Genomic DNA, 22147 nt, shown 5'->3' with positions numbered 1-22147 from the left:
GGAATGTAACATGACAGAAGAGTGAGATTGTGCTGTAAAGCTCTATATTCCATGTTAACATGGCTAACCTGATTCTTGCCTGCTTGTGTGTGCCACATATCTGTGGTATTGTCTTGTAAACACAAAGAGGTCCCAGGGATCGCAAATGGTTCAGAAAGTTGAGAGAAGAGCTAGCATCACTTTTATATTTGTTCTGTTCAGTCTTTTTAGTCCCAAAAACCCTTCACTTTTAGGGCCATTTACACTGCTCCCCAAACAAAGTCTAAGGCATCTGTTGTGGCTGACTGCTTTGGAGTTGGATGGGAGAATAAAAGACCTGAATTCTGAGAGATTTTATGTCTCCAAAATCTGATTTCCCTTTTTACAAATCTAAGAACTGGAATTTGAAAAGACAATGAGTGTTGATGTTGAGATCAGAGACTTCAGATAGCACTGTATCTTTCTCATGTGAAGTCTTGCAAGAGGTATCATGAGAATCATGGAAGCCACGAGACCCAGGATCCAGAGGTATTCCTTCACTAAGACAGAAATATGAGTGGAAAACCCCTAGAATAAATCTAAATATAGAGCTAGATATGAATTGATAAGAAAGGCCACTCAGTTGTAGGGCGTTTCTAAGGGGGATATGAACTCGGAGAGAAAGACTAAGAGATAATAAAAACATAGAGGAAGTAGGGTGGGATGAAACCTGCGGCTGCCTTCAATGGGCAGGGGTGCAGGAGCTTACGTGTCAGAAGAGAAGGAGTAATAAGATCTGCCTGTGATCTGAGTGCACAAACCAGCCACTTGAAACAGGGATGTCCTTTAGCTCTTAAATGATGCAGCTAGTGCACTCAAGTAGTCATGGAATTCTGCATCCTAGGGAGCAAATAATAATTAATCAAAAAGCTCTATCCTGACGGATTAAGATGGCAAAACTCTATGGTGGAGTTGAGGCAGGCCCTCAGAGTGCCATGACAAGGATGTGTCCTGGCACCTAGGTGAGTAGACAGTAGATGTACATTGGTGCACCAAACATCTTCACATGTAACTAGATGACTGCTCCCAGTAGCTACACATCTTACCTCCTAAAAAAACAACAGGCCCCCACTGGATGAGGGGTGAACAGGCTTAAGACCTATGGTTGGGGGAGGGAGGTGGCAGCTGACAGGCATTCATAAAAAAAAAAAAAAAAAAAAAAAAATGTATGGACATCTGCATTGCTTCATCACAAATCAAATTACTACTGCTACATGAACTTCACAAGCATCCAACCATCCATTTTTATTAGCCACTTTATCCTTTTCAGGGTTGCAGGGACAGTGGACCTTATCCTGCTAGCCAATAGGTGCAAGAAACTGAAACCACCTCTGAAAAGGCAGTGGTGTATTTCAGAACACTTGTTCTCAATCACTCACTTACCCCCCACACACATACACCCCCACCCACCAACACTCTGGTGAACACTAACTCACCTACTGCAAATCCTTGGAGGCAGGAACAAGAAAATATGGAGGAAATTATACAGAAAGGCATGCAAGTTCTGCACATAAGACACCCTAGCTGCGAAGTAATCGTCTTGCTGTGAGGTGGCAGTGGTACTCGCAACCTTATTACAAATCAGCACAAGTAATATGAAACAGAGACCCATATAAATACAGTACAGGTAGGGCCCATTACCAAGTCCTAAGGTAACCCTTGACCTAAATTATTTAAACTACAATAAAGATGCTGGAGCTTGATGCATCACTGTTGCAGATAACCAGATCTAACTCCAAGTTATCAGAGTACTGATCAGACATTGTAAAAGAACTTGTTTACGTGAAATATGTGGATCATCATGTTGAAAGTGCTTGAGAAATAAAAATCTGCAAAATGTCATTGCAATAATTCTTACTGGTTTGACATCAAGAAGGATGGAAGACTTTGCAATCAGGGTGGGTTTCTTGGCTTTCTTTTCTGCATACTGACGCAAACGTTCTTCTTTAAGTTTTTCTGATTCTTCATCTTCGTCATCACTACCAAACAGATCAATATCATCATCATCCTCTTCTGCAGGGTGACCGTTTGCTGTGGCAGTAGGCTACAAAAAAAAAAAAAAAAAAAAAAAAAAAAAACAGAAAATTAAAAGAATGGACAGTAACTACAAAACATGGGGCATCACCAGTAACTAAAGATCCAGAAATGCTGTTTCCAAGACAGATTTTTAAAGGACAATCACTACAATCTTCTCATGGTTTATTTCATTTCACAACCAAGGAAATACATCCTTCTCCATGTTCCAGTTTAGTTACGTTTACGGATGGGCAAGGTGGATGCACATGTAAACTTCAGAGCAGCCATCTACCACACCTTCTTAGATACACAGATATAGTCTGTTTCTTATATGATGTTTCACAGCAAACATTTTTTTTGAAGTTTTCTAAAGGACAGGATAAGGTAACTCAAACAAGAGAGGCATGAGCATACCGCTCAACTGTCTACATTTAGCTTTTCACAGAACATCCAGATTTTTACCTAATATTTTTGGAGTGATCCTCTTAAAATATGTGGTTTTATGGCAAATCCCTGAGGACTGAAGTGACTAAATAATGATATACATTAAGATGGATTTTTGAAATCTGTTCCTATTTCTGTCCCTTTGTCCCCGTCCCCGCACCCCCATTACTGTAGGCTTGGCCCAGATTTCTTGTGCTAACAGACTGAGAGGTATGAGCATGAGGAAGAGAATGTAAATGGAACAAGGACATTTTATAGAAGATACTATGCTGTCTGTTACAGAATCCACTGAAATGACAGCAGTACTTCAGTGCTGCCATTAATCGCTGTCACGCTGAAGAGGTGCACAGCACTTTTTTAAATTGCTTCTCAGACCAATTACTCACTCCACTAGAACCGCAGCCAGAAAAAAATCAGACATTCAGAACAAAGATCTGTAATTTGTTTCGTGAAACTGAAATAGCACATCTGTGGTTTTAAGTAAAAATTTGTCTTTTTTCATAACTTCAAAAATGGTAAAAGACAAGTTTACCAGATCAAAATAATAACCGAAACCACATAAAAACCAAAAGAATGTCCTAAAATCTACTAGTTCCAAAAGAAATTAGCTATTTAGAAACCTTGCATGCACACAGTCCAAATTTCAAACACAAAATTAAGAATCTGGATTTTAAGTCCATACGCCAATCAGTACAAGGACAGATTAAAAAACTCTTCCACTTAAAATATACTACTCAACTAGACATTAGGGAACAGCTTCTATTATTAAAGTGAGCAATTCTTCGGTTTTGTCAAAAACAGCTCATTCAGTTAAAGTACACAAAGCTGTTATATGTGCAGAAACAAATTAACATTTACACCAAATTTCTACAGAGAAGTAAGTGCACTTTCTTCTGAATCTTCAAGAGACGAAATACTGGGATATATATATATATATATATATATATATATATATATATATATATATATATATATATATATATATATATATATCTATCTATATCTACATACACACACACACACACACATATATATATATATATATATATACACACACACACACACACACACACACGTATATATATAAACAAATGGGTACACAGGTTTATAGGTGTATACTAAACAAATGACCACAGGGGCCTTTTTAAGCCTAACCATGCATTCCAAATGTATCGGACAACTGTAGGGACCTTAAAATTGTTCTAAGGGGTATATAAAGACTAGGGCTTGGGTGGTCGAGGATTTACAGGTTGCCTCTATCCATTATGGACATAGATGCCAGATCAGTGGGTGAATTTTTGATTCCACATCCACTGGTCCAATTACGCCTGCATTGGGTTAGGCAAAAATTCTGGCTCACATGAATGGGAAGCCTGTTCCAGAAAAGAGGTATACAGGTTCCGCCAGCAAGTCCTACTTATGTCTTAAGTAAGGTTTAAGTCCTTCGATCAGACACTTCTGATGAGTTTTGTTGATATGCAAAAGGTTCATCAGAGAGGGCTCCAAGGATGAACTGTATTGCCAGGCATAGATCACTCCCTCAACAGTCTGAAGGAGACTGAATACAGAAACAGGTCTTTGAGGTGATCCATGCAGGACGTGTTTTCGCCCTGCATCCTTTTTGAGAGACATCTCTGTGGATATTCCAGTTGTTACATATGCCTCATCAGGTACATACAAAAGGAAGCACTGCACTCAATGATCACTTTGATGAGGACTGAAAACAGTGGAGGGATTACTCCCTTGGTCCTAGATGCTATACCCTTGCTTACAAGTTGCACAATACAGAATTATTTCCTTACTACTGTAGACACATGATGGCCAATGGCCAGATTACTGTAGCCATGATCCCCAAATCCCCAACTACTGGATCTACTCAGAGTTGTGATATCAATGAGACAGTTTCCAGGGGTGGCTGACTTACCAAAGGATGCTATTATACATTTCTTGGCAATGAGTTGCAGACCACGGCTCTGACACAATGGTGCACCAAAAACCTTCAAGCCTTGTTAGATGATGGCTCTCCTCTGGTAATCTCTCACCCCCTAAACCAGCAGTGGGGCACACTGGATAAGGAATTAATGGGTTCAAGATAAGGGTGGGGGGTAGCTAGCAAGTGTTCAGGTAAAAAAAAAAAAAAAAAAAAAAAAAAAAATATATATGTAGGGACATCTGATTTAAGTCATCAAGGGATAACTATATGCATTTCTTGGCACGGTGCTTCAGGCTATGGCTCTAATATCAGTTGTCTGAGTCCGCCGTTCTTGGATGACATTTGTTATCTTTGAGGATTCTATGACTGCACCTGGTTTGCAATCAGCAAACAGTACAGTTGTGTACACTTATCATAAATGTAGATGTTAGAGTGTATTCAATGTTGCAGTCATTACATTTGGGTAATCTGCTGGCAGGTTGCCCTCAGTCGGCCTGAATAACAAAGTCTTGGGTCCTGCGTCAGTTATCTCCTCTTCCATGACGTTGGGTCGTCACGGGTATAAAACATGCAGCCGACATCATTTTATTCAGTTTTTCTTGCCCCAGATGTCAGATGCCCCCCAAATGGGTAAATATATAGATGCACTTTTAGAAACATAAACTTTACCTTCAACTAAAAGCAAATACACCACAAAGGCTTTTGAGTATAGTGAAGGAAAGGAAAGGAAAGTTATAGAAAGGGGGATGGCGGGTGGGTAACCCAGACTGCAACAGTGAATACACTCGAACATCTACATGTATGGTAAGTGTACACAACTGTACTATGTTCTTCTCGTTTCACTGTTGCAGTCATTACATTTGGGTAGAATCCAAAGCTATGGATGGGAGGATGGAACTAAACAGCATTAGGAGCGGCTATAAGGCCCTGCAGGACTGCAGTGGCAAAGCCTGCCCTGGATTTGGAAAAGAGAGGTAAATGATAATGCTTTGTGAAAGTATGAACAGAGCTCCAAGTAGCAGCTTCTAGAATGTCTTTGGTTGGAACTCCTCTGAGAAAAGCTGCTGAAGTAGAGGCAGCCCTGGTGGAATGTGATCTGATCCCCTCAGGCAAAGGTTTACCATGGTTTAAATAGCAGAAACGAATGCAGTGGCTTATCCAATTAGAAATAGTCTGCTTTGATATAGCCTTCCCCTCTGATCCTGCAGCAAATGCCACCAGTAGTTGCTCAGACTTTCCTAGAGATTTGGTCCTGTTTAAGTAGAATCTTAGTTGTCTGTGTACGTCCAATGAATGCAGAATCCGCTCCCCCTTGTTCTGCGGATTTGGGAAAATGTTGTCAGGTAAATAGTTTGGTTAAGAGCCACACTGGATACCACCTTAGGCATAAAATAAGGATTGGTCCTGAGGGACACCCTGTCCGGGTAAAATGTAATAAAAGACTCCACAGCCATGAGGGCCTGTAGTTCTGAAACTCTTCTTGCTGAAGTGATTGCCAAAAGGAAAGCTGTTTTCCAAGACAAAAACTTTATATCCACAGTAGCTGCTGGTTCAAAAGGAGGCTCGGTGAGTTTTTCCAGCACAAACTTGAGGTCCCATGCAGGAGTTGGTGATCTTCTGGGAGGCCTTACATTTTTGGCCCCTCTAAGATACTGTTTTAGCAGAAGATGAGAAAAGATGGGAGGCTGCGTGTTGTAAAGAGCCAAGATGGCAGAGGCATGGATTTTTATTGAAGAAAAAGATAGGCCCTTGTCAAGCATCTCAGTCAAGTATTGTAAAATCGGAGGAATATTTGGTTTTGCTGTGTCCGTTCCTTGTTCTTGGTTCCAAGCACAGAATCTCTTCCATTTATCAGCATAAGATTTCTAGTACTAGGCCTTCTGGCTTCCAAAATTATATCCATCACAGATTTACTGAGAGGTGTTGTTTGAATAATTACATGATCAGCCACGCTGCCAGGTTCAGAGTTTGGAGCTGAGCATGCAGAATTTGATTGCTCTGCTGAGACAGTAGATGAGGTATTTGAGGCAAGTACCAAGGAGGGAGTTGAGACATATTCCTTAGAATTGGGCACCAGTACTGGCGAGGCCAGTTCAGGGCAATTAGGATAATTTTTGTTTTTTCCTGTCTGACCTTTAGTAAGACCTTGGGGAGAAGGGACAGGGCAGGAAAGGTGTAGACTAATAGGTTTTTCCAACTGACGGATAGGGCATCCACTTTCCATGCTTGTCTGTGATAAGTTGTGCAGAATTTGTCCAGTTGATAATTTTGGGGACAGGCAAATAGATCTGTGTCTGGGCTCCCCCATTTCTGTGTTATCATGCTGAAGACTTGTGGATCCAGTTTCCACTTGTGAAGGTCCATAAGATTTCTGCTTAGGTCATCTGCCAGAGTATTTTGTTTTCCTGGCAGGAAATGAGCTTGAAGATGCACTTGGTAAGTCAAGGCTGTGCCCCACAATGCCATGGCTAGTCTGCAAAGGGGGTAGGAATGTGTACCCCCAAGCTTGTTCGTGCACCACATAACTGTGGTGTTGTCCATCTTTATCAGTAGTTGTCCTAGATGAAGTAAGTCCTTGAAGGTTGTCAGGGCAGTCTGAACGGCTAGCATCTCTTTCTAGTTGATATGCAGATGCATTTGTTTTGGGCTCCATATGCCCTGAATGCATCTCCCCGCCAGGTGGGCCCCCCAAGCATAGTCTGATGCGTCTGTAGTTAGGGTTTGGGTGGCAGGGGGTAGAGTGAAAGGCTTGTTCTGATGACATGTCTCTGCCCACCAAAGAAACTCCTGTTGTAGGCAGGGAATGAGAGGAATCATTGTTTCCAGACTGTGACAATGTTGACTCCATAAACTTTTTAGATACCATTGAATTTTCCTCATATGCAGTCTTGCATATGGAATTAGTAGAATGCAGGATGCCATGAACCCCAAAGCCTGCAGAATTTGTCTTGCAGATAACTGGGTTTTTGTTGTCATCTGTTTGAAGTATATAATCAGTTGCCTTTGTTTGTTTGGCGTAAGGTAAGCCATCTGGGCAGTTGTATTCAAGCTTGCACCCAGGAATGTAATTTTTTGAGAGGGTACCAGTTGTGATTTCTTTTCGTTTATTGTGTACCCTAGGCATGTTAGAAGCCTTTTTACAAATGCCAGATGTTGAAGAAGAATGTCCTTTTTTTCTGCTTGAATGAGACAGTCATCCAAGTAAGGATAGATTTGTATGCTTCTTTGTCTGCAAAATGCAATTACTGGTGCCAGGCACTTTGGCTTATCTACTGTGTCCAGAGTCTTTACAAAGGGCAGTGCAGAGAATTGGTAATGCATAAAACCTGCCTTGAAGTGGAGGTATCTTCTGCACGATTCACTTATTGGGATATGAAAGTATGCCTCTTAAGTCTAGAGTCACTAACCAAGCATTCTTGCCCAGCATGGGCAGTAGCTATTGTAAAGTCAGCATTTTGAATTTTGGGATGCCCAAGAATGTGTTCAAAATCAATAAGTCAAGTATTGGACGCCATGCATTGTCTTTTCTGGGTACCAGGAACAGTCTTGAATAAAAACCTTGTCCTTTTTCCTGTTCTGGTACTGGATGAATAGCCCCCATATTCATGAGGGACGTAACTTGTTTCTGAGCCTCTGCCCCTTGATTTTGTGGCAGATCTGGCCAATCATTTGGAACTGGCAAAGTATGGAAATGAAATCTGTACCCCTGGGATACTATGTTTAATACCCACTTGTCCTGGGTAATTAACTGCCAATTTTGAGCATGAAGTGCTAATTTTCCCCCCAAGGGGGCTGCCAAAAGACAAGTGCTTGGTGATGGTAGAGGAAAGTCATTGAGACTGCTTACTGTAGGGTTGTGCTTTGTTTCCTCTAGATTTGGAGGTAGAGGCACCCCATTGCTTTGACCTGTAAGAACCCTGTAATTGGTATCTAGAGCCTTTTGAGCATCTAGATTTGCCTTGAGAGGCTCTGTTGGACACAGGAAAGGACCAATTTTTAGTAGGCCAGTGCCTACTGAACCTGGGTGGCTGCACTTGCAAGAAATCTTTTACAGTTTGCATAGATTTAGCTTTGTCTTCCATTTTCTTTAAAGCCTCTTCTGCCTTATTACCAAACAGAGTGTCATGCTGCAAGGAGGCATCCAACAATTTAGCTTTAACATGATCAGGCAGGTTTTGCTCCTTGAGCCAGACATGCCTTCTAATCACAGATCCAGTAACTGCGGCCCTGCAAGAGGCCTCCAAGGAATCAAAACCACATTGCAAAGTATGCTTTCCAACCTATTCTGCTGAATGCAATAATTCCTGTAATTCTTTATTTACCACACAATCAGAAATCAATATAATTTTCTGTTTCAGTAGTCCCACAACATGCTGTTGATATTTAAGCATATGAAATTGGCAGTTTAAGGCTCTGATTGCCAAGGTAGCAGACGTATAAACCTTCTTTCCCCATCTATCCAACTTCCTGGAATCTATATCAGAGGGGCTAGGATTTTTGGCTGTAGAGGCCCTTAACACCCTTGGGACCCTGTGAAATGGTCTCAGGGTCAGCAGCAGGATTTTTGAACAGAAATTTGTGTGAGTCAAGAACCCTGCAATATCTGTCTGGCTTACTAGGAGCCAGAGGCGGGGAATCAGGAGCCATGCTCGATTCCGAAAACACATCATCAACAATGTCTAATACATGAGGGATAGCTAAAGGCCTATGGTGAGGAAGAAGGAAATCCCTAAGCCTCTTTTTTGATTCAGAGAAGTCCTCACTCTCCCAATGAAAATGTTCCCTTAAAGTATGTAAAGTTTCGCCAAAAGAATAATCCTCAGGAGGAGATGCAGATGGGATGGATTCCTCTGCATCAGAATCCTCATAGGGTGGAATGGAAAATTCCTGATCAGAAGAGGAATCAGAAGAAATGGAAACCTGATCTGAAGATTCATAATCAGTGCCTTGGCTAGGCCTCTTAGCAGGAGGGGGTTGGGAACCCCTGTTCAAGGTAATTAAGTCCTCAGCCATTTTGATCATCTGTTTTTTAGGCATAGGGCCCTGAGCATGTGGCTCATGCATCGTTTTTTAGACATAGAAGATGCTTATGACCTTGTTTTTGAGGCTGGCGTTGGTTTTATATAAAAATGTTGAGGCCTGAAAACACCCTCAGAAGCCGGTGCCTGCTCAGCGGCTCCAGACCCATCCAAGGGAGAAACACCCGTGGGTACAATACTCTGAGAATCTTGCGGCATACCGGACTCCACATGGGTCTCGGTAGAGGCCTGCGACTCAAATGTAGTGGGTATCAGGGACTGCGAAAGCACCTCACTGAGTACCGGCGAATGGCTTAGGAGAAGCTTCGTCGTCGGTTTTGGACCTCAACAGTCTGTCTCCGTCTTTTTCTTTGCGTTTTTTGTGAACTCAGATAGTTGGAATACTAACCAACAACATTTCAGGATAATTAAATCTTGATCCAAAATATTTAGATGCAAAACTATACTGACGCTTAATAGTGCGTTGGTTAAATTTATCATAAACTGACAGCAAGGCACGTTATGATCTGGGCCTAGGCAAGGAATACAGCATAAATGGAAATCCTTAGGAGGTATTTGCTTCCCACAAGTAATGCAATTATTAACTTTTACTGACATCGTTAAGGAGCAGGAAAACGTTTTCCCAACGAGGTACTTAGCTTTAGTTTGAAGACTTTGGTTCTGAAACTCAAATGTGAAAATTTCAGGAGTCGGCCGACCGGCACTTGTGAACTGCTTCTGCTTCGGGCACCGCGCGGCAAGAAAGACTGAATAAAATGGCGTTGGCTGCATGTTTTATACACCTGATGACCTGACGTCATGGAAGACGAGACAGCAACTGACGCAGGACCCAAGACTTTATTTAAGCCAAATGAGGGCAACCTGCCAGCAGATTACCCAAATGTAATGACTGCAACAGACTGGTCTCTGGGAAGGTGGACTCCAATGCCCTTATTTCTTAGGTCCTACCAGAGAGCCACCAGCTATCCATCGGGTGATGCACGGCTTTATACTTAACTCTATGAATCTGTCTACAATGCCTGAATGAAGCATTATATCAAATGTCATGGGCAGGTTAAGGTAGGCAGCATGCATCATTTTGCCCTCATCCATTCCCTTGGTGACCTTCTCGAACAAGTCCACCAAGTCGAGCAGGCATGATCCGCCCTTGACAAAACCAAACTGGAATGGATTCAGTGTCTGAATTCTTGTGTCACTGTTAATCATTTACATGATAATGCCTTCCATGTCTCTACATAGGAGACTAGTCAGGCTTATGGGTGTGTAATTTTCACGGTCCGCAGATGGCCCACTCTTGTGCAAAGGGGATGACCACTGCACTTCTCTATTCAGGTGGCACAAAGTCTGTCTGGAGGCCATCATTAAATGATAAGTCATGTTTCATACTATTTAGGATGCATCCTAGGATATTACAAGGGCACACGGAGCAGTATTCTTGACACAGGACAGTGTGTTGAGAACCTGCTCTCTAGTAATAGCTGGAGGGCATTATGTCCAGTGGTATTTCCAGAGGAGTAGCTGGGGGAAAGAGAGAGGGGTAAAACTGGAACTGAATTTGATGGTCAATAGACTTGCTACATCTCTCTGCTCAGCATAGGGCTCCATTTACAATTATGTCTGCATAGCGTTATGTCTGCATATCGTTGTGTATTACCTTTAGGGGTGCACACATAATGAAAGAAAGCTTTATGGCTGTCTTTAGCCTGGGAAGCTATTTTTACCTCAAATATGGCTTTGGTTGACTTTATCTGCCCTCTGAGTTGCTTGTTTAGAGTGATGAGACATACGTTATCCTGCTAGAAGATTGCTCTTATTATTGTCATGACTTTCTTCCTTTTGTCATACAACCAATATTTGCATACGTATATAGATATACAGGAATTCCAAATGGTGGTTTATTTTTTTCTCTTTGTTTTGTTTTTATTCTTGGTAAGCACAGCTGTCTCTGTGCATCTACTGACATGCTTATATGGGGTCTCTGTGAACAATTCCACATAGGCAGCAGTGCTCTCAGGGCTTGGGAGGCGCTTAAACTTTTGGCAAGTTATCAATTAATAGTAGGACTTTTGCCTTTGAATAAATAATAACTGTTCCAGGGTTAGCAGGGTCCCATTTTTTTTCAAAGGAAACAGCTTTGCGGTCTGACTTCACCAGAGAGGACATTACACTGGGGGGGTGAGAAGCAGCATTCTCCCATATTGGGAGTAAATTCAGGACATTCTTACCAACATCTGGGTAGTTAAAGTCACCCAAGAATATGTTACTGGGTTGAATGTGAGTTACTCCAGTAAGCTTAAGTATGCGTTATTTCCTGTGTCATAGACGGGGACCTATAGCTTGCAAGGTACGGGACTCTGCCTATGGTAATTTGCATGGAAATAAGCCCAAATGCATCACCCTCTTCAACCACCCTTGAAGTAGGATTACTTCTGATGTAAATCAAGACACTTCCACCCTTAGACCATGTTTATGCAGTAGCTTGTCTGAATGTGTGGAAGGCACTGTAGCCTTGCACTGCTGGGGTACTCTCCGCCTTTAAATCATGTCTCTTAACTACACAAACATCTGCATACTCCAAGGTGAGGGAGAGTTAGAGGTAGTGGAGTTTCTTGCTTAGGCTCAAGATATTGAGCCGTAATACCTTTACATTTTTTTGGATTGGCTTTGCTATGGCAGAAGTTTTGTCAGTTTGGCATTGCCTAAAAATAGCACAATGGGAGAAGACAACGTTTTAAGCAATATCTGAAAGCCTAGTGGGACAGGTGCAAACCATCCCTGGTAACGTAGCATGCAAACCATATCTGGTAAAGCAGTGTGGTCTGTTGACCATATCCTCCCTCATATGGACAAATATTGTACCCCCTCAGGGTGACACCAAAAACTATGCCAATTATCCTCTGTCGATATTGTGACTTCATCTGTGGAGAAGGCAGATGACTGCTCAATGCCAGGCCCATACCAGACCAGGACACAGAATCCAATAGCTCCACTATATTTCTCTTCATATAGTTCATGGATGTATGTCTCAGATCATTTACACACACATGGACTATAATAGAATGATTCTGGTACTTGCAATCCAATGAGCTGAGTGCATGAGTGACCTGGCAGTGGACTGTGACTTTCTCCTTACTTTGCCTGGTGAGCAGGACATCTGCGTGTTTCACAATGGAGTCTCCTATAACCAAAATATTGGGTTTAGTGTCCTACAACCAAAATATTGAGTTGCATGGTGGGCTTAGAAGGGATCTACTTTACTTTATCGAATTACCACATTACCGAGCCTAAAATGACAGACGAGAACATCGAAAGGTTAGAAGTACGAGAGTGCACAAGACTAGAACATAGAAGATCGAACTAGGTACATATTCTTTAATCAGACTGTGGTACAGTCAGGACTGGGAAATCTACACTTTTCCTCACTGTAGTGCAATCTCTGAATTGGTATATACAATTTGCAGTATGAGCAATTTTATTTTTTACATTTTTGCAGGGGTGCAACCCCCCTGAGCCCCCCACACCCCCAGCAAATTATATATACTAACTCCAGGATGGCACTAAAGTGAGGAAAAGGGTAGATTTCCCAATTCTGACTGTACCATGATCTGTATTTAGAATATATATACCTAATCCAATCTTCTAAGTTCCGATCTTGTGCACTCTCGTTCTTCTAATCTTTTGATGTTCTTGTCTCACAGATTTTACTTTCGGTGTTGTGGTAATTCAATAAAGTAAAGTAGGCTCCTTAGAAGACACCATGGGATGTGGCAGTATGCGTCTTGTTTGGTGCCATTTTTGATGAGTGCTCTAGAGGTTACTGAGGGCTTTTTTTCCCTCTTAAAGTGCAATGCCTAGGAGGGCCTTTGTGGTTTTGGGAGATTACATTTAACAGCCTCATCATACATGGATCTATGTGTCTGGTCCTTACTGTATAAGGTAGGTGCAACATCTCCGACACCGACACAACCTGTTCGGTATTACAGGTGCTTGTATGCAACAACTTTGCCTCCAATGACATTATATAACTACACCTCTCACATACCATAACAGTTGTAGGAGTAGGTGGATGTCAGTATAGATGAGGTACTGCCTCATGGCACCCTTAGCCACTAGACTAGCTGCAGAGACTGCAAGAAGAGAATGCTCATGGCTATGGATCCTCATTATGTGTTCTACAAGGGGCTTGGAACTGGAGAGGTTTACAGCTGGCTTGCTCATTTGCTCTAGGAGTAGAGATTCCTATCAAGACGGACTAAGACCAGACTTGGAGTTGGTGCTTCTCAGTATGCAAATTAGCTGCTCTCTGCACAACTAAATAGTGGGAATATTTCTGAGATAGTTTTAGAAGGAAATTTTCAATTTTAGGTGGCTGTGTTTAAAACAGGGCACAGCTAACTACTGTTGCTCAATGAGCAGCATCACATAAATGACAACTTTACGCAGGCACAGAAAGTCTCAAAACAAACAGCCTAGCTCTCAATCAATCAGAACACCACTCTCTGGGGTTGTAATCAGTAAACGACAACTCAGAAGGGATTTTGTTACCCTCTCCTGCCACAAGAGAGCATGATCAAAACTTCTTAATGTTAAAACACCGGGTACCCAAAAACCTGAAACCAGCCTGATTACAACTAATAATTTAAGCAGAAATGCAGGAACAAACAGCAACAGCAAAAGAACTAGAGTGGAGCAAGAAACACAGCAAATAAGCACAGATACCAGTGCACCATAAGAAATAAACATGTAGTACTAATGTCCTTGTATCACTCTAAATAATTGACATTACTTTACATTTTGTCCTGCCTACAAAATGTCTTGATAGGAGCTGCAATACAGTTACTTTGTTTTTCTGACAATGGTTTGTTTGCTCACTATGAATTTTGTATCCCACAGCATGGTACTTTTGGGTTTATATTAGATCAGCGAACGCTTAAACAAGCGAACGCTGATTGATCGACCTTATTTTAGCAAAAGTTAAAAATACTGAAGCAACAGAAACTCAAATTTTTTCCTAGGGAAAGAATTCGGTTGTCTGTTTCTGTTGCTTCGGTATTTTCAGTGCTGTGGTGGAAAGTTACGGGTCAGATTCAGGTAAGTGTGCAATTGTGTGGATGTGAGTGCTAGAGTGGGTTAGGTGAGTTAGGGTTAGGGCTCGGGTTAGGTACGTGTGCGATTGTGTGGACATGAGGGTTAGGGCGGATTTAGGTGAGTTAGGGAGGGGGTGAGGTGAGTGTGCGGTAGTGACGGACCTCAGGGTTAAGGTTTGGGTTAAGGTAAGTGGATAGTTAGTGGTGTGTGCATAGTTTAGTGTAGGGTTAGGTATCAGATTTTAGGTGCATTTGTGTGGATTTCTGTTTGTTTGGTGTGCTGGTATTGTGTGTATGATCAGCGATTTTTTTCCCTAGGGAAAAAAATCACTGATCTGACAGTTCGAGATTGTAAGCTTTCGCTTACATAAGGTCGATCAATCAGCATTCGCTTTTTTAAGCACAATATAGACCCGGTACTTTTAAACCATTCCTTAAACATTAGGTTATTCTGTCCTTTTACTCTCCTGCTTTAAGAATTACTGAAAAGAACATGTGCACATTTTAATCAATATTAATATATCATTTGCCATATTCATCAGACTTCCATGCTCCCTTTTTGTTTCAGCTAGTGAGAAAACTTAAAATGATTTGCTAATGCAGAAAATGAAACATTCCTACTGCCACAGGATCCTCTTCCATGAATTTGCATTATCAGTCAGATGTGTCGGGTTTCTTGAGCTGCTCACTTGGCTATGACAATAAAAACTTTGTACTTGCTGAGCAGTACCTTCGATGCTTTTTTGACAGCATAAATATCCAAGTACAGTGGATGCCAGGTTTTTGTGATATAAAAAATGAGGCCACAATAAATCATTTCAAAACTTTTTCACCCTTTAATGTGACCCACAACCTGTACAATTCAGTTGAAAAACAAACAAATCTGTTATGGGAAAAATATAAAAAATAAAAAATGTACAATAAGCTGGTTGCATAACTATGATCACCCTTAAACTAATACTTTGTTGAAGCAACTTTTGATGGTACTCTCTGCCACAAAACTGAGGGAGCTGTTTGTTTATGGCAGAGGCAAACAAGTCCATCTCTGGAATACCCCACTTGTGGACAATGTCCAGAAACACATCCCTGTGAAACATCCATTTATGGGTTTGTGTTCTGGATCGGATTAGGATGTCCATCACAGTATTCTGGCTGGAGGAAATGTACACCACCTGGAGGGATACACCTAAGAAATGAACTAGATCCCACACTTGCATAGCTTGCACTCACAGGAGATAGGATTTGATACCCCCCTGCTTGTTTATCTGGTACACCCTTGCTTGTTTATGTACCACAAGACTGTCATGTTTGTGTACACGTAATGTCCCTGGTTTGATATTTCTCTCACATTTGTGGTCCTTTATTTGGAAGGGTGACCACTCTCCTTAAGCCGTGTGGGGGTCCAGGGCCACCTCCCAACCCATGTCCGATGCATCTGAGAACAGGACCTGAGTTAGGGGCAAAGGGTGAATGGGGAGACCTGGACTTAGAGACAGTTGTGAAATCCACCACTGGAATTCCTTCTTGAGACATGGGAGTAAAGTAATTAGGTGTTCTAGAGGGTGAGCATGTTGAGACCAAACTGATTTGAGGAACCACTGGAGTTTCCTCATGTGAAGCCTTGCTAGAGGAAGCACTGGAATGGTGGATGCCATCAGCCTCAAGATTCTGAGGAATTATCTGTCGGAAATGTCTCTGCAAAGATTAGTGAGATCTCCTGTGCCTTGGGAGGTGGAAGTGACACCATCATGCTCAGGATTTGGAATTGGCAGCCCAGAAAAATATGTGATCTTGGGCTGGGACCAGGGATGATTTCTTGAAGTTGATGGTAAACGCCAAGCTTTGAAGAATGGCAACTGCCATTTGGAGGGATATGTTCAATTCTGTTTGAGAAGTGGCTTGGATTAAGAGGTCATCCAGGAATGGGTAGATTAAGATCCCTTGAAGCCTGCAAAAGGCTACTACTGAGGCTAGACATTCTGTGAAGACTCTCAGGGATGTGGCGAGTCCAAAACGCAGAGCCGAGAATGGACAGTGCAAGAATCCCACAGAAAATTGTAGAAATTTCCTGTATCTGTGGTGGCTGGGAATATGGAGGTAGGCATCCATGATATCTATGGAAGCTACAAATGCCTGAGGGAGGATAAGGGGAAATAGTGTTTGTACGGTAAACATTTTGAAAGAGGGACTATAAAGAAGTTGCTGAACTAAGAAAGGTCTAGAATTGGTTTCAAGGGTCCTTCTTTCCTTCCTGGGAACTAGGAAAAGGTGGAAGTAAAAGCCTCTTCCCGCTTGCCCTTGGGGAACAGGTTCTATAGTGCCCTGTTCTAGGAGGTCTTGTAGGATTGGAGGGAAAAGGAAGGCCTGATCTTTTGGTGGCAGGGGGAATTCCCCTGAAGGTAGGCACCTTGTGCCAAACCATGAAGTAGCCCCTCTTGATGATGCTTAACACTCATGAGTCTGAGTGATGAGTTCCCAAGGAAGGGAGGGGAAAGGAAAAGGCGCTAGGAAAGGGAGGTTTGGTTGTTGTAAGAGTCTCGAGGAGGAGCACATCTGATCAAGAAAGGGCTGTTTATTCACATGGGAAGCAGAGGCAGAATGAGAAAACTATTGGGTCTTCTTAGGCCTTTTTGAGGTCTAGATTGTGGGGCAGTATTGTCCAAGGAGGCATCCATCAGTTTTGCCATGATGTCCTCAGGTAAAGGCTGAAGCCTAAGCCAGACAAATCTTTTAAAGGCAGCAGAGGAAGTGGCATCTCTATAGGAGGCTTCTACAGCATCATAGGTGGACTTGACAGAATGTGAGAGCCCCAGAAGGAATGCCAGTCAAAGGAAATGAAAAGGTAATCTGTACATCCAGAAAAGAAATGGACCAGGGGGTGAAGGGAAGGAGTGAATGCGGCAAAAGTGAAGAGAGGGACATCTACCGATACGGTAGACGGGCATCTCTATAAGAGGCTTCTACAGCATCATAGGTGGACTTGACAGAATGTGACAGCCCCAGAAGGAACGCCAGTCAAAGGAAATGGAAAGGTAATCTGTACACCCAGAAAAGAAATGGACTAGGGGGTGGAGGGAGGGCGTGAATGCGGCAAAAGTGAAGAGAGGGACATCTACTGTTACAGTAAGATTTTACACAACTGTACTACGTCTTTCCATTTCACTAGTATTCATTACATTAGGGAGAGTATCAAAGGTCAGAAAGAAACCTGGAAGGACAAGCAGAGCCCTCTAGGAAGCCATGAAGGATGCCCTAGCAAACCGGCACTAGCTCTGGAGATTCCATCCAATCCAATATGTAGTGCTTTGTAAATGTATGCACAAAAGTCCAAGTAGCTGCCTCAAGAATAAAATTCATATCCAAACCCTTGAAAAAAGCATCAGAAGAAGCCATAGACCTAGTAGAATAAGCATTAATAGAACAAGGAAGGCTCTTACCATGAAAAGAGCAAAAAGAAATAGCTTTTGAGATCCAAGAAGAAACAGTTTGGTTGAATACAGTTAATCCTGGACCTAGAATGACAGGAAACAAGAGCTGATCAGATTTCCTAATAGTATTAGTCTTATCCAAATAAAATCTGAGTTGTCTATGCACATCCAACATGTGCAGCACCTTCTCACTGACAGATTGCAGAGAAGGAAAAAAAAGTAGGCAAATGATTACACTAATTAAGGGACAACTCATTCACCACCTTGGTCATAAAAGGATATGCAAGGACAACCTGTCCTTATGAAACTCCAAAAAGAGGACAAGCTACAAGGCCTTGAATCTCAGACACCCTTCTGGCAGAAGTAAGGGCTAACAAAAGAAGAGTCTCCCAAGGGCAACGTTGCAAGGAGGCTGAACCTGCAGGCTCAAAAGAAGACAGAGTCAATTTTCTCAAAACAAAATGAAGACCCCAGGGAGGAAGAACAGGCTTCCTGAGAGGCCTAACATGAAGGAAGCCTTTAAGGAATTGTTTAGCCTCAAATCTAGAAGCTAAAGGAGGAGATAAAAGCAGTCAAGCAGAGACAGCTGCTAAGTGGGCCTTAACAGTAGAATAAGCCAACCCAGCATTGAGCAATTCACACACATAAGAAGCAAAATAACATCCACAGAAAGTGGATCCAGGTTACGAGAAAGACACCAAACAGAAAACCTCTTCCACTTGGATAAATAGGATTTCCTAGCATTGGGTTTTCTGGCCTCCCTAAGCATGTCCTCAAAAAAAAAAGGTGTCTGTGAAATCAAAATCCCATCGCCCACAGTGTCAGTTAATGAGTGGACAGGTAGGGAGGGAGGGATGAGAGATCCCTTGTCCTGCGTGAGCAGGTCTACCCTGTGAGGTCACTTGTGATGACTGCCCTTGGCGAAATGCAGAAGAGGGATCCAACGCTGTCTCAGCCAAAAGGGAGTCACCAACAAGATTTTTGGCTTTTCCTTTTGAATTTTCAACAAGACTTTTTGTTAGAGTGGGAAAGGGTGGGAATGCAAAGTGAAACATCACCTTCCATGAGATGGAAAAGGTGTCTGTTACCTTTGCTTGGGGCTGAGTACCCTGGTACAAAATTGAGAAAGATGTCTGTTCAGAGGGGAGGCAAACAGATCTATATGTGGTGTACCCCACTTGCGGACTATGTCCAGGAACACATCCGTATGTAGCATCCATTCATGGGATTGGGACATGGACCTGTTCAAAGGTGTCTGCCTGAGTGTTCTGGGCTGAAGGGATGCAGACTGCCTGTAGGGTGACTCCATGCTGGACCTCCAATTTCCAGGCCTGGAGTGCAAGTCTGCATAGCAAGTAAGATTTTGTTCTCCCCTGTTTGTTCACATACCAGAGAACTATAGAGTTTTCTGTGAACAACTTCAGGGGGCCTTGATTCAGAATGTGTTGGAAGGCCCTCAAAGCAAAGATGATGGCCCTCATCTCCCTGATGTTGATGTGCTCCCTCCTGAAGGTGCAGTGCACCTTCAGGATGTTCACATCATCTCCTCAACCCAGGTCTGAGGCATCTGTGTACATCTCCTGGACTGGGGTAAGGGGTTGTAAGGGCAGTCCTGGGTTGAGAGAGACTTGATCTATCCACCAAAGGATCTCCTTGCTTAGGCATGGCAGGAAGGGAATGGTATGGTCCAAGGGGTGGGACTGCTGGGTCCATGTGGACCTCAGGTACCACTGAAGTTTTCTCATGTGGCAACATGGGTACACAGTGGAGGCCATGGAGCTTAGGAGTCTGAGATATTGTCTTGCCATCATAGCAGTGGCGTAGAGAACAGACAGCAGGTATTGCCTCAGACTTTCCACTTTTTGGGGTGGAAGGAATGCCCTCATAATATCTGTCCTGGAACGGGTTTAGACTGGACTTGGGGAAACTGATGTTGAACCCCAAAGACTGCAGGACAGAAATGACTTTTTGGAGGTGGATGTGTAGGGAAGTGGAGCAACCTGCCTGGATCAGGAGGTCGTCCAGGTATGGAAAACTCTGAATCTCTTGCACCCTGCAATAGGCTACCACTGGAGCTATACACTTGGTGAATACCAGTGGAGCAGTAGATAGTCCAAAGGGCAAAGCGGAGAACTGAAAATGCAAGGAACCCACAGAGAAGCGTAAATATTTCCTGTAAATGGGCCTTATGGGGATATGCATCTTTGATGTCCAAGGTGGCCAGAAATGCCTGAGGCTTTAGCAAGGGGAAAAAAAGGGGTCTGGAGTGCAAGTATACGAAAAGTGGGTACTTGCAGAAAAAGGTTGAGGTTGGAGAGATCCAGGATGGGTCTCCATGGGCAGTCTTTCCTTGGGACCAGGAAAAGTCTGGAGTAAAAAAACTTTCCCTTTTCTGACAGAGGTACAGGTTGGATAGTCCCTTAAGAGAGAAGGGTGTCTAAGACTGTCTGGAAAAGGGGTAGTTGGTCCTTTGGTGGCTGTGGGGTGACTCTTAAGGAGGCAGGAATTACTCAAGTCATGAAGTAACCCTTTTCTATAACTGCCAAGACCCAACTGTCTGAGTTGATGCTTTGCCAGATGGGAGGATAGTGAGAGTGTCTTTGAGATAGGGGAATGGAATCTGGAGGGGATGTAGGAGAAGGCAGGTTGTCACACACTACCTGCCCTGTCCTGAAACTGAGGTTTCTGAACAGGAGTTTGAGCAGGTCTGGGAGAAGGCTGCTGTTTCCTGGAGGTCTTTTTGCTCCTAGAATGAGGGGTAGGCACAGAATGTTTCCTGATGAACTGTGTCTTGGTGGGATAGGTCCTACAAAATTTAGGGATAAGAGAGAGAAACAAATGCTTTAAGTCTTGCAATTTCTTCCCCTTTTGTTGAAGGGTTTTGCAAAGTTCTGCCACTCTGGGCCCAAAAAGGGCAGAATTGTTCAGGGGAGCATCCAGAAGTTTGGCCCTGATGTCGTCATGTAGGGGTTGGAGTCTCAGCCAAGAGTACCTTCTCAGCACGGAGGCAGAATCTACAGATCTGGCTGAGGCCTCTGCAGCATTATAGCTGCATTTGATGGAATGGGTTGACAGGAGAGGGAAATCATATTAGATAGTTGAGCCTTAGAAGGAGAGTCTGTGAGATCGGCCACAAGTTTAGAAACCTGAGTCAAAAGGGCCAGGGCATACTTAGACATGTGAGTCTGGTAGTTGATAGCCATGAAAGCCAAAGTGGCACAGGTGCATACCTTTTTTCCAATGCGTTCCCCAGTCTTGCTGTCCTTGTAAGTGGGAAGGACAGAGGTGGGAGCAATCTAGAGGGCTTGTCTGCAGAGACCGACACAGTGCCAGGGTCTGCAACAGGCCACTTGATCAGAAATCTGTCTCCTTCTGGGATCTTATAAAGCTGGTCATGCCTTCTAAGGGCTGGTGGTTGGGATTCAGGGTTTTTAGATGCTGCATTGAAAGTGTCTAAAAAGGCTGGTAAGACTAGAGGAATACCAGAAGGTGAAGGGGTATCCATTTGTAAGAGTTCAGAGTACCACTTTTTGACCTAAGACATCTCAATGGAATCCCATTTAAAGAACTCCCTTACTCGAGAGAGTTTCACCAAAGGTAAGGTCCTCTTTTCGGGAGTCTGCCTTAGCAGAATCCTCCTCAGGGAAGGTATACCCAAGAGGGGAAGGCATCTGAGAGGCATAGGAAAGGGAGCCCTCTGAAGAGGAATCTTCGGCTTTAAGGGGAAAGGGATCATCAGTCTGAGGCCTGGGAATAAAACTGGAGGGGCAGCTTGACTGGAAGCAGGCACTGAAGGCCTAACGGCCATGAGGGCATTGTATAAGCTCTGAGAGAAAGCCTGCCAATCAGACAAGCTTTCATAAGGAGGAGAGACATGTTTTGTCATTTGCTTCCTTTTTAAGGAAGAGACATGCCTAGAGGGCATAGGGCCTAAAGGGAAGCCTAGGTTCCGACTGTTGAACAGCAGTGGAAGGACTGGTCTGGGAGTCTGTTGCAATACAGAGGTTCCCCCTCATTGTTGGCGCCCAACATCTGCAAATCCTCCGCTGATGTGCTTTCAAGCCCTAGGTTCTGCGACTTCCGGAACGGTACCCACTGTACCTGCATCTGCTGATTCCCTATGTTCCTCCATGCGAACGTCGGCCACAGGGGAACATCAGATGGAGGAGGAGCGGCAGTAGA

At 43.2% G+C, this 22147-nt stretch overlaps 1 protein-coding gene across 3 annotated transcripts in view; it reads right to left on the bottom strand.

Annotated features, from left to right (window-relative positions):
• Positions 1-22147, bottom strand: part of EEF1D (eukaryotic translation elongation factor 1 delta) — a 639646-nt gene that overhangs the window by 167578 nt on the left and 449921 nt on the right. For all 3 annotated transcript variants that reach the window (XM_044067328.1, XM_044067326.1, XM_044067327.1), the window contains one exon: positions 1877-2062. In XM_044067328.1, coding sequence (XP_043923263.1) covers positions 1877-2062 — 186 coding nt within the window. The remainder of the gene's footprint in view (positions 1-1876; positions 2063-22147) is intronic.

The sequence above is a fragment of the Protopterus annectens genome, chromosome 3.part1 (assembly GCF_019279795.1).
Source record: "Protopterus annectens isolate FY-2018-M chromosome 3.part1, PAN1.0, whole genome shotgun sequence".
Taxonomy (NCBI): domain Eukaryota; kingdom Metazoa; phylum Chordata; order Ceratodontiformes; family Protopteridae; genus Protopterus; species Protopterus annectens.
This window is presented reverse-complemented; position numbering and strand designations above follow the sequence as displayed.